We start from the raw sequence: 12920 nt of genomic DNA, 5'->3' as shown, positions 1-12920 counted from the left end.
TTTGTTTTTATCATAACTGGATGTTGAATTTTGTCAAAACTTTATTCTGCATCTGTGGAGAAAGTCATATGATTTTTCTTCAGACTGTTAATGTGGTATATCACATAGATTGATTTGCAGATATTGAACCATTCTTATATCCCTGTGATAAACCCCACATGATTGTGGTGTGTGATCCTTATAATGTATTGTCAATTTCTGACTTCTAATATTTTGTTGAGGATTTTTACATCTTAGGTTCACCAGTGATAATGCCTGTAATTTCCCTTTTTTGTTGTGTCTTTGTCTTGTTTCAGTATCAGGGTGATGCTGGTCTCCTAGAATGAGTTTAGAAGACCCTTCCTTCCTCTTTGATATTTTGGAATAGTTTGAGAAGAATAGGTGTTAACTCATCTTTAAATATTGGTAGAATTCACCAGTGAAGCCCTTAGGTCCTGCCGGTTAAACTTCATTACTGGTAATTGATTTGTTCATATTTTCCTCCCAATTCAGTCTTGGGGGATTGTACATTTCTGGGAATGTATATTTCTTCTAGGCTGTATATTTTATTGGCATATAATTGTTCGTAATAATCTCTTATCCTTTGTATTTCTGTGATGTTGGTTGTAACTTCTTCTTTTTCATTTCTGATTTATTTATTTGGGCCCTCTCTTTCTTGATGAGTCTAGCTAAAGGTTTATCAGTTCTGTTTATCTTTTCAAAGAACCAGCTCTTAGTTTCATTGATATTTTCCACCTTTTTATTTTTAGTCTTTATTCCATTTATTCTGCTCTGATCATTATGACTTCTTTCCTTCTACTAACTGAGTTTTGTATGTTCTTCTCTTTCTAATTCTGTTAGGTGTGGGTTAGGTTCTTTATTTGAGAATTTTCTTGTTTCCTGAGGTAAGCTTGTATTGTTATAAACTTCCTTCTTAGAACTGCTTTTGCTGTGTCCCATAGATTTTGGATCATTGTGTTTCTATTTTCTTTTGTTTCCAGGTATGTTTAGTTTGATTTCTTCAGTGATCCATTGGTTGGTTAGTAGCATGTTGTCTAGCCTCTACGTATTTGTGATTTTTGCAGGTTTTTTCTTGTGGTGATTTCATTGTGGTCAGAAAAGATGCTTGATATGATTTCAATCTTCTTAAACTTATTTAGATTTGTTTTGTGGCATAACATGTGATTGATCTATGCTGGAGAATGTCCCACATGTACTTGAAAAGAATGTGTATTCTGCTGCTTTTTGATGGAATGTTATATGTATATATGAAATCCATTGGGTCTAATGTGTTATTTAAGGCTAGTGTTTCCTTATTGATTTTCTGTCTGGATGATCTATCTATTGATGTAAGTGGAGTGTTATTGTCCCCTACTATTATTGTGTTACTGTCAATTTCTCCCTTTATGTTTGTTAGCATTTACCTTGTGTATTTAGGTGCTTCTATGTTGGATACATAGATATTTACAATTGTTATATCTTCCTGGATCAATCCTTTTATCATTATGTAATATCCTTCCTTGTTTCTTGTCGCAGTCTTTGTTTTAAAGTCTATTTTGTCTGATAAAAGTACTGCTACCCCAGATTTTGTATGGAGTACATTTTTCATCCCCTTAACTTTCAGTTTGTGTGTCTTTAGATCTGAAGTGAGTCACTTGTAAGCAGCATATATATGGGTCTTGTTTTTGTATTCATTCAGCCACTCTGTCATTTGATTGGAACATTTAGTCCATTTACATTTAAAGCAGTTATTGATAGGTATGTACTTAATGCCATTTTGTTCATTGATTTGTGGTTGTTTTGTCCTTTAATCTTTTGCTCTCTTCCATTGTGACTTGATGAGTATCTTTAACATTATGCTTGGATTTTTTCCTCTTTTTTGTGTGTTTTATTATATATTTTTGGTTTGTGGTTACTGGGAGGTTCTTGTGTAAAAACCCATATATATATATATGATTATTTTAGTTGATTATCTCTTAGATTCAAATGTATTCTAGCAACCCTACATTTTTACTCTCCCCTCCACTTTTAATGTTTTGATATATTTTACATCTTTTTGTTTTATGTATCCCTTAACTACTTATAGTGGATATAGATGATTTTACTACTTTTGTCTTTTAACTTTCCTACTAACTTTATAAGTGGTTGATCCACTGCCTTTATTGTATGCTTGCCTTTACCAATGAGATTTTTCCTTTTGTGTTTTTCATATTTCTAGTTGTGCTATTTTCTGCTTAGAGAAGTCCCTTTCACATTTCTTGTAAAGCCAGTTTATTAGTGCTGAACTCTTAGCTTTTGCTTATCTACAAAACTTAAGAGCTGTCCTTCAAATGTGAATGATAGCCTTGCCAGGTATTCTTGGTTATAGTTTTCCCTTTCACACTTTGAATATATTGTGCCACTCTTTTCTGGTCTGCAAAATTTCTGCTGAAAAGTTAGCTCAGAGTCTTATGTGAGTCACCTTGTACATAACTAGTTGCTTTTCTCCTGCTGCTTTTACGATTCTTTAATTTTTGCCATTTTAATTATAATGTGTCTTGGTGTGGATCTCTTTGGGTTGATCTTGATTGGGTTTCTTTGTGCTTCCTGGACCTGAATGTCTATTTTCTCTCCCAGGTTAGACAAGTTTTCATCTGTTTCTTCAAATAAGTTATCAGTGCCTTTCCCTCTCTCTTCTCCTTCTGGGACCACTGTAATGCAAATGATAGTGTGGTTGATGTCCAGAGATGTCTTAAACTCTCCTTATTTTGTTGAACTCTTTTTTCTGTTCAGCTTGGGTGATTACAACTACTCTGTCTTCCGGTTCACCAATCTGTTCCTCTGTATCAGCTAATCTGTTGATTCCTTCTAGTGTATTTTTTATTTTAGTTATTGTATTATTCAGTCTGTTTGATTCTTCTTTATGTTTTCTAACTCTTGTTGAACTTCTCACTGTTCATCCATCTTCTTCTGTGTTCCTTGAGTGTGTTTATGACCATTACCTTGAACTCAATTTTATCAGGTAGATTGTTTATCTCCACTTTATTTAGTTCTTTTTCTGAAGTTTTGTTTTTGTTTGGAACATATTGCTCTCTCTCCTCACTTTGCCTAATTCTTTGTGTTTATTTCTGTGTATTAGATAGATAAGTTACATTTCCCAATCTTGAAGAAGTGTCCTTATATAAGTACCATTCTATGACGCACAGCAGCACACTCCCCTCTGGTCATGAGAGCTCTATGCTCTAGGAGTGTCCCCTATGGGGGCTGCATGGGCTCTTCTCTTCTGCAGTTGCAGGGCTGACTACTTTGGTGCGCCAGTAGGAAGGGCTGGCCCCTGGCCTGGTTGGCTGCCTGCCCACTGATGGACATAGCTGGGTCCTGGTGCAGCTGGTTACAAGGCCCAGGGAGTCCCATGTCTCATGCCAGCCAACTGGTGGGCAAAGCATGTCCTGGTGAGGCTGGCTATGGGGCCTGTGGTGGCTGGGTTAGGAACTAGTCACCTGTTAGGAGATGGTGGGTCACAGTGAGGCTGGTTGTATGGCCCAGGTGGATCCCAGGACTGGTGCCAGCTCCCTGGTGAGAAGATCATCCCCCAGTGCTAATAAGCTAGAGGGAGGATTCCAAAATGGCACTTGCCAGCTCTGGTGTCTTCATAGTAGAACAAGTCTCCCCAAATGGCTACCACCAGCATCTCCATCCCCAAAGGGAATGCCAACTGCCTCCTATCTCTCCAGGAGTCTCTCCAAGATGAACAAGTTGGTCTGACCCAGGCTTCTTTCAACTTACTGCCTCTGTACTGGGACTTAGAACATGTGAGATTTACATGTGCCCTTTAAGAACAGAGTCACTATTTCCTACAGCCCTCTGGTTCTCCCATACACAAGCCCTGCTGACCTTCAAAACCAGATGTTCTTGAGGTTCGTCTTCTTGGTGCAGGACCCCCTGGCTGGGGAGCCTGATGTTGAGCTTGGACCTCTTTCTCCTTGGGAAGAACCTCTGCAATTGTGATTATCCTCTTGTGGGTCACCTACCCCAAGGTGTGGCTCTTGACTATACCTCACCTCTTCCTCTCCTACCCATCTCATTGTGGTTACTTCTTTATAGCTTTAGTTGTGGAAAATCTTTTCTGCTAGTCTTCATGTCATTCTCACAGTTGCCCTGCAGATAGTTTTAATTTCGGTGTGCCCATGGAAGGAGGTGAGCTCAGGGTCTTCCTACTCTGCCATCTTGGCCACAGCCTCTCATTTTGTAATTTTCTTTTTCTCTCAGTGTTTCTTTTTAGATGGTTTCTTTTTCTGAACATGTATTAATTAATCTCTTTCCCTGCAATATCTACTCTGCCATTAATGCATCCATTGCATTACTCATCTCACACATTAAAAAAAAATTGATTTGGGCCCTTTTTATATCTTCTGTGTCTCTTGTTTACCTTGTAAATATATGGAGTGTAGTTATGTTATCTGTTTTTTTTTAATTCAAGTATAGTTAATTTACAAGTCGTGTTAGGTTCAAGTGTGCAACAGTGATTCAGTTGTACATATATAAGTATATCTAGATAGATGCCTTTTCTGATTCTTTTCCGTTATAGGTTATTACAAGATACTGCATATAGTTCCCTGTGCTATAGATCAAGTCCTTGTTGTTTACCTATTTTATATATAATAGTGTGTATATGTTAATCCCAAACTCCTAATTTATCTCTCCACCCACTCCCTGCTATCCCCTTTGGTAACCATAAGTTTGTTTTCTATGTCTGTTGAGTCTATTGCTACTTTGTAAATAAGTTCATTTGTATCATTTTTTTAGATTCCACATATAAGTGATATGATATTTGTCTTTCTCTGACTTACTTCACTTATGTGATGATCTCTAGGTCCATCCATGTTGCTGCAAATGGCATTATGTAATTCTTTTTTATGGCTGAGTAATATTCCATTGTATGTATATATATATATATATATATATATATATGTATATATATATGTATGTATGTATATATATATACCACATCTTGTTTATCCATTCCTATGTTGATGGACATTTAGGTTGCTTCCATGTCCTGACTGTTGTAAATAGTGCTGCAGTGAGCATTGGGGTGCATGTATCTTTTCAAATTAGAGTTTTCTCCAGATATATGCCTAGAAGTAGGATTGTGGCATCATATGATAGCTCTATTTTTAGTTTATCAATTTTAATGTTATCTTTAATTCTAACAGCTGTATCATTTCTGGATCATTTTTGATTGATTACTCACTTTATGGGTCATATTTCTGTGCTTCTTTATATGCTTGGTATTCTTTGATTAGATGCCAGATATCATGAATTTTATATTGTGTGTGCTGAATATTTTCAGCTTTTTATAAATATTCCTTAGCTTTTGTTCTTGAATGTAGATAGGTAGTTTATTTGGAAATGGTTTGATTTTTATAGGTCTTGCTTTTTAATAGTTGTTAGATGGGGCCAGAATCATGTTTAATCTGGGACTAGTTATTCCCCACTACTGAGGCAACATTTTAGTACTCTACCCAGTGCCCTACGACTTACAAAATTTTTCTGGGGTGGCTGGTGAGAATAGGCATCATAGGTAGGTGCCAAGTACTGTTTTCTTGAATCTTTTGGGATGATCCTGTCTTTGGTCTTGGATTGTCTCCTCACATACACATAGTGATCCATTCCATTGCTGACTACTTTAGGAAATTCTCTGAGGATTTCTGGGTGATTTCCTCTGTGCAGCTATCTCTTTTCTGGCACATCCAGTATCAATATTAGTCCAGAGATTTACAGAGAGAAGTCAAATTTCATGTATGATATTATGTTTGCCTATAATATAATATATATAATTATGTACTATTATATTATTATATATTATATTATTATTATATATAATTATATATATAACAATATATTATTATAATATATAATTATATATAATATGTAATATAATAGGCCTGAGTGACTCTTGGTTAAGGAATCCTCCAACTGAAAATGATTTGAAATTGCCTAAACTCACCAGGAGAGCAATGCATTGAGATGCTATCTGATCTGAAACTAGACACCCTGAAGGTGTACAGTGAGATAAATTGCATCTAAGGGTTAAATATATTCTTCATGTTTGACCATGTGTGGCAATTTACCCCTTACTACCCCCCCAAATTTGTACTCTGAATAACCTTACAAGTCATAAGGCTTGCTCATTTCCAACATACTATCACATTTTAAATATTTATTTGTATTTCTAAACAGCAAGTTGATGTTAACCAATATACTTCTTTAATATTTTAGAAACAAGCCCTTCTAGAGAAAAAAATGGCTTATCATTTACAAAAAATGCAAGGAAGTGGCATTAAAAGAGAAGATATGAGGAAAAATACAATTGATTACAGAGAACAAGATGGACCACATTATGAATGTGAGAACATTAAGGGCTGATGTAGCTATGTAGAAAGTGCTTGTCTGTGTATTTATGTAAAAGATCCTTTTACAAAACTCTGTTTGCTCACGTTTGCTACCTGCTTTGTGCCAGCGAAGGGTTCTAGGCATTTCCCTGTAATAGTTCAAGTTGAAAAGTAGACATACATGTAAAAATTAAAATAACCTTATCAAGTGGTTCAGCAGACAGCCTTGCCTATATTGCAGTTCTAACCAACTTCCCTATACTTAATGTATTTTTTGCTACTGAAACCTTAGAAATTTGTAAGATAATTGCTATCACATACCAACATGGTGTTCTACTATTTTGCCAGCCATAAAGAATAGACAGTACCAGAAAAGAACACAGGGAAGAAGGAAAGGAGGTGGAGAAAGATAGACAGGAACAAAGAAAGGAAAAAAAGGGAAGAAATGAAAGTTTAAAGGAAGAACATCAAGTCATTACTTTGTTATGCCCAGTATCTACCAGCTTCCTTTTATTTTTAACATTTTAAGACTATAGTAGGATTTATTAAATTAATTAATGATATTAAAATTTCATGGCCAGAATACAAAAATGTAGACTTGTTTTAATTATCTGTGACTAAATGTATTAGGAAAGAAGATAATAATCTTCCATGAGTTATCATCATAGCATCCGATCAATCCTATCTCTGTCCCATCAATCCTCTTTCTATGTGAGAGCCTCCCTTTGTCACTTAAGTATATTACTAACTAGTCTCCATTGGCTCTCATTTTTACCTACCTCAGATCCATTTTTTACACTGCTACATAATTACACGTAAAACTCTGTTCTAGTTTTTTTCTCCTGGCCTCAAAACTTAAAGATCCCCATTACCTCTTAAATGAAGCTCAGACTTTTTAGACAACCATTCATCACCATCTAGGGTCAAACCCAAACCTAACTTTATTTCACATTACCTCCTTGAATAAGGCAGATATGATCTAGGGGTGATATGCTTAGGCTCTAGAGCCAAACTGCTGAAGTCAAAGTCCTGCTTTACCATTGTCTAGCCATGTAAATAGCTTGAACAAAATTATTTAACCTCTTTGAATCACAGTTGCATCATCTGAGAAGAAAATACTCCTAAATCGCATAAAGAGCCCAAGAGTTCTAGCACATAGTAAGCATTCAATTAATTTCATTGTCTAATCAAACGAGACTGCTGACCGTTCCTAAAACACAAGTGAACTTTTATACTTCTGTGCCTCTCTTTATCCAAGTTTCTAGCCTGGAATGACATGCTCACTGTCCATCTCTGTAACTCCTACAATTCTTTAAGCTCCACTGTAAGTGACACTACAAAAAGTCTTTCTTGATAACTGTAATTTGAAGATACCTGTCCTTCGAATCACTTATAGTACTTTGTATTATTCTTAATACATGTATTCCATACTTCCCACTGTCTTAACTACCTATTATATCGTAACTCCCACCTTTCTGTTTCACAGAGCACCTAGTATTGTATGTATATATGTATATCTTTGTGTGTGTTTGTATACATGCATGCTTACTGAATGGACTAATTCAGCCTATTCAGCTCATTGAGATAATGATAGCAATTTCATCCTTCAAAAAAGAAATCACTTTAGAAACTATATACATCCCTGCATCAAGAACCATTAATTTTCTCATTTAATAGGAAAAGAGTTTCAAGAAGACATTTTTAAACACTTGTTGCCTCAAATCCCTTTTTTTGAAGAAGTGGGATATAAATTAATTTATTTTATCAAAGTGACAAATGAAATTGAATTATTCCTCTATAGTAATGTTGTCATCTTCCACCAAGTAGATAGCTTCCAGAGGGACAGAGAGAATAAGAGAGGACAGGAACATTGGGTGAACCTGCTCCAATGAGAAGACAGATCACTCTCACATTTGACAGCCTTAATGAAAACCCATTGAGCGCACATGCTGTGAGGATCCTTTGCCCTCCTAAATGGTTAGAAACGGGAACTATAATTTCCTTTATCACAAAAGAGGAATATGTATATGGTTGCTTATGCTAGGCTGTGAGGTACATTCAAGAGTTGCAATTGTCACTGTTGGCTGGTGGGTCTCCAGCCAGTAGCTATATTGGTATCCATCTCTACAAAGATGAAATGGCCTGTTACAGTTGAGCCAGGTATAGCTTTTCTCTCTGTCAGAGGAAAATTCTGTCCTTCTATCTTTTAACTTGAAGGGATAATATTTGAAGAGTAATCGTTTTTCGCATTCCTCCATCTTCTCCAATACCTCCCCACAATCCTAAATAGAAATTAGCATATAGGCTCACTTCCTATTGGGCATGAAAAGAGAGCCTGTCTTGGGTAATTCTGTCATCATCATTATTAAAAATAAATGTTTTGTTGCATTTCTTTAAGCTAATTCTCCAAAGAAGAAAAAGAAGAGTAATGATGACATAAAGATAATTTATCCTGTTGGTGACCAGAAAGCAAATAAAGGAGCATATGGTAATTTAATATTGTGATAAGAAATATTAAATAGTATTTTTGGGAAAGACTGAATTTGGATGGCCTTTTTTGCTTAAGTTCAGATAATTCCTCTGTTCTTTGTTGTCAAATGACAGATTCAGAGTGATGCTTACAAACAATGATATAACCTCTATTGCTTTCAGAATTTCATCTCAAGTTACAGATTTAGTGTTCTAAACTTATCATTTTAGACAAATTAAATGGTCTATTGCTGCTGAATGAAAAATACATGAATGTAACAAATTGCAAGATAATTTTTATATTGCTCGAAATGATTTTTAAAAACTCTGAAACGCAAGAGGGAAGGGATATGGGGATATATGTATACGTATAGCTGACTCACTTTGTTATACAGCAGCAACTAACCCAACAATGTAAAGCAATTATACTCCAATAAAGATGTTAAAAAAAAGAAAAAAACTCTGAAGTGAGTCAGAAATTAAGTTTATGTACATTCACTCAACCCACTATGGACCCCAGTGAAATATCACTTTCTTTATTTATATCATTCTATGTTACTTCATGTTGTCCATTAGAGCTCATTGGGTTAGACCAGAACCCAAACAACAGCATAAATATCCTCCCAATAATATACTATCAAAAGTATAAGACTGTTAGAAATTGAGCAATATGAATTCTTCTCCCATATTAAATTTCCAGGGAAAAATTAAAGTATAAAAATTAAATCCCTTTGTCTTTATCAGTTAAATTCTAAAGAAAAAGTTTAAAATCTTTTCTTCCCTGACTGTGTAATTTGATTAGTCTCATAAAGTCTCTGAGATAAGATAGGGTTAGCTGAGGCTGTCTTCCACTCAGGACTACTGAGGTTTACTTAATTCAGCTCTAAGCTTTAAAGACCAAAGATTTTTGAAGTCCAAAGATTTTTTGGTCCCATTTTTAAAGTCCAAAGATTTTTTTAATAAAATATCAAAGAGTTACTTACAACACATACAATTATGACAATACAAGCCACATATCTACTAAATGTAGACAATAAAACTAAATTCTCAGTCTCTAAAGCAGTTATCTCATGCAGAATGGTCTTCTAAAAGTCTAGTGTTGAATGCAGGCCAGACTGGTCTTACTGATGTCAAAAAAATCTCAGTGTTATTGGAGGAAAGAATGATAGATGGAAAATATGATTTTCAGCCTCACTAAGGTACCACTCTATCTGTGACAGTCGTCCAGGTATCAACACTATAAACTTAATTAAGCATAGCTGGGAGACAAAGATGAATTCTAAAACTATATTAATACATATCTGGGGGGGAGAGGATCTTTTTTTACCCTCTAAGAGATTAGCAAGTGAATCATTCTTGTTTTGTGTGAATTTTAGAAATGTACAGTAGTGATATCACAATTCATTATATATTAAAAGTGCCCCTCTTTCCCATTCACCATAATCATACCTCCTTAGTTTCCATCTCATCACTGAACTAAGTATGAACTCCATACAGTGTCACAACCTTTACACTCTTATGGGCAGTCTGCCCTCACGTTTCATAATTGGCAACTATCCAGAGTTCAGAGGCCAGAATTCTCTATAGTTCCTGCTTCTGATCTTGTCTCTGTATTTTTTCATTCTCATAAAAAGATCCTGAGGTAATTTATTTTGGATTTTAAATTACCCTAAAGCAAAATGGAATTTTTTATATAATTGCATGAATTTTAACACACGTATGAATTAGTATGACCTCTACCAGAATCATGTGAGAACATTTACAACATTCCAAAAATGTCCTTTTGCAGTCACACCGTCTTCTCTCCCACTAATAAGCCCGGGCAACCACTGATATGTTCTCCATCACTATAGTTCTTTTTCCTTTGGAAAATGCCTTGTAAATGGAATCATACCGAATTTGATCTTTTGATAATTGCTCCTTTCAGCATGCCTTTGAAATTCTTTCAAATTATTTCATTTGTCAGTAGTTGACTCCTTTTTATTGCTGAGTAGTAGTCCATTGTGTGTATGTACCAGGTTTATTTATGCATACATCAGTTGAAGGAAATTTGGTTGTTTCCAGATTTTGGTGATTATGAATAGAAAGATCAGAAGTATACATTAAGCTTTTTGTGTGAACAAGGAATTGTTGTATATGTTTAAGTTTATAAAGAATTGCCCAACTGTTTTCCAGAGTGGCTGTAGCATTTTGCATTCCCTGTTTGCTGTGCATCCTTGTAACTGTTGGTATTATCAGTACTTTTTATTTTAATCATTCTAATAGATATAATGGTATCTCATTGTAGTTTTCATTTGTATTTGCCTGATGGCTAATGATGATGAATATCTTTTCATATGCTGTTTGCCTTTTGTAAATCCTGCCTGGTGAAGTATCTGTTGAAGCTTTTTGCTCTGTTGAGTTTTGGGAGTTATTTGTATATTCTGAATAGAAGTATTTTTCAGGTGTGTGACTTGCAAATATTTTCTCTCAGTCTGTAACTTGCCTTTTAATTTTCTGTTTCTGTTTCTGATTGATCAGTGTGTCTCCCCCTTTGCCCATATTGCTCTGTCTTTGATTACTGTAGCTTGTTATTAAAATGTAGCATAATTCCAGCAACTTTACTTTTCTTCAAAATTTTTATGGGTATTTTAATTCATTTATCTGAGTACAAACTTTATACTCAGCTTTACTGCAAAAATTATGCCAGGATTTTTGAATAAAGTATATTAAATCAATCTATAGATCGATTTAAGGGGGAAAGAAATCTTTACAGGGTCCTTCCAATCAAGGACTTTTAGGTCGTCCTTGATTTCTTTCATAAGTGTTTTGTAGTTTTCAGTATAGAAATCTTGTATATGTTGTGTTATATGTATACATAAGTGCTTCATTTTTGGTACTGTTGTACATGGTATTTTTAAAGTTTGATTTCCAACTGTCCATGGCTATTGTTTTTACTATGTCTCTTTGTACAGATTTTTTAGTGGTTGTTCTAAGTAACAGTGTACTTACTTGGCTTAATCACAGTCAACCCTAACTAGATATTCTACCTCTTTATGTAGAATGTGGAAACCTTACCACTATATATGTCTCCTTACTCCTCTCCCCTTTGTTATAATTATCTTATGTATTACATCTACATATACCAAACAGCCACTCAGAGTAATCATCATTTAAATGACTAAATAGGGGAAGAACAGCCTATCATATTTACTCAAATAATTAACATTTTGGTCACCCATTAATTCCTGATGTTTCTGGTCCCATGTTTCTTTCTGGTATCATTTTCCTTCAGTCTGTAGAACTTCCCTTAGCATCTCTTTTAGAACAAATTATCTGGCACTGAATTATCTTAGTTTTCCTTCACCTGAGAGTATTTTTATTTTACCTTCATTCCTGAATTATACTATTTACCCTTGATATCGAATTATAAGTTGTCAGGCTTTTTTTTTCCCCAAAAAAACTTTAAAACTGTTGTTCTCCATGGTTCTGATGGACATAGATAACATTATTAAGGTATTTTAATATAATTGATATGATATTGTATACAGTGTTTTGTGACTTACTTTTTATACTCAGCATTATATTTCAAAAGTTTTACCTATGTATTGTCTGACATTTTACTTCCTTTCAGTACTAATCCTATCCCATTGTGTGAATATCCCATTGTGTAAATACACCACAATTTAATATGTTTTTCTTTTGGTGGAAGTATCTGTTATTTGAACAATATTTCACCATTCTATACATATATATCTCCTGGTATTCATGGACAGGTGATTCTCTAGGGGTTATATGCCTCAATATGGGATTTCTGGGTCATGTTCCCTCTTCTGAGAAATTATTTTTTCAAATCTCTTGTCCATTTTCCTATTGGGGTATTTTTCTTTCTTTTACAGATTTGAAAGATTTTTTTGGTCACACATTCTATTATATACATATATATGGTATAGCAATATCTTCTTCCAATTTGTAATTTGTTTCTATTCTTTTTTTATCTTTTGATGTACAGAAGTTCTTAGTTCAGTATAATAAAATGTTACATTTTTCCTTATAGTTTGTATATTTTGTTACTTTTTATTTGAGGTTCATTTCTATGAGTTCTCTTTGATATGGCAA

At 34.6% G+C, this 12920-nt stretch overlaps 1 protein-coding gene across 1 annotated transcript in view; it reads left to right on the top strand.

Annotated features, from left to right (window-relative positions):
* FSIP2 (fibrous sheath interacting protein 2) overlaps positions 1-12920 on the top strand; it is a 115142-nt gene that overhangs the window by 13782 nt on the left and 88440 nt on the right. Inside the window, exons 8-9 of the mRNA XM_024766856.1 lie at positions 6241-6367; positions 8752-8841. Of these exons, the coding sequence (XP_024622624.1) occupies positions 6241-6367; positions 8752-8841 (217 nt within the window). The remainder of the gene's footprint in view (positions 1-6240; positions 6368-8751; positions 8842-12920) is intronic.

Source organism: Neophocaena asiaeorientalis, unplaced genomic scaffold (assembly GCF_003031525.2).
Source record: "Neophocaena asiaeorientalis asiaeorientalis breed wild unplaced genomic scaffold, Neophocaena_asiaeorientalis_V1.1 scaffold113, whole genome shotgun sequence".
Classification (NCBI taxonomy): domain Eukaryota; kingdom Metazoa; phylum Chordata; class Mammalia; order Artiodactyla; family Phocoenidae; genus Neophocaena; species Neophocaena asiaeorientalis.
This window is presented reverse-complemented; position numbering and strand designations above follow the sequence as displayed.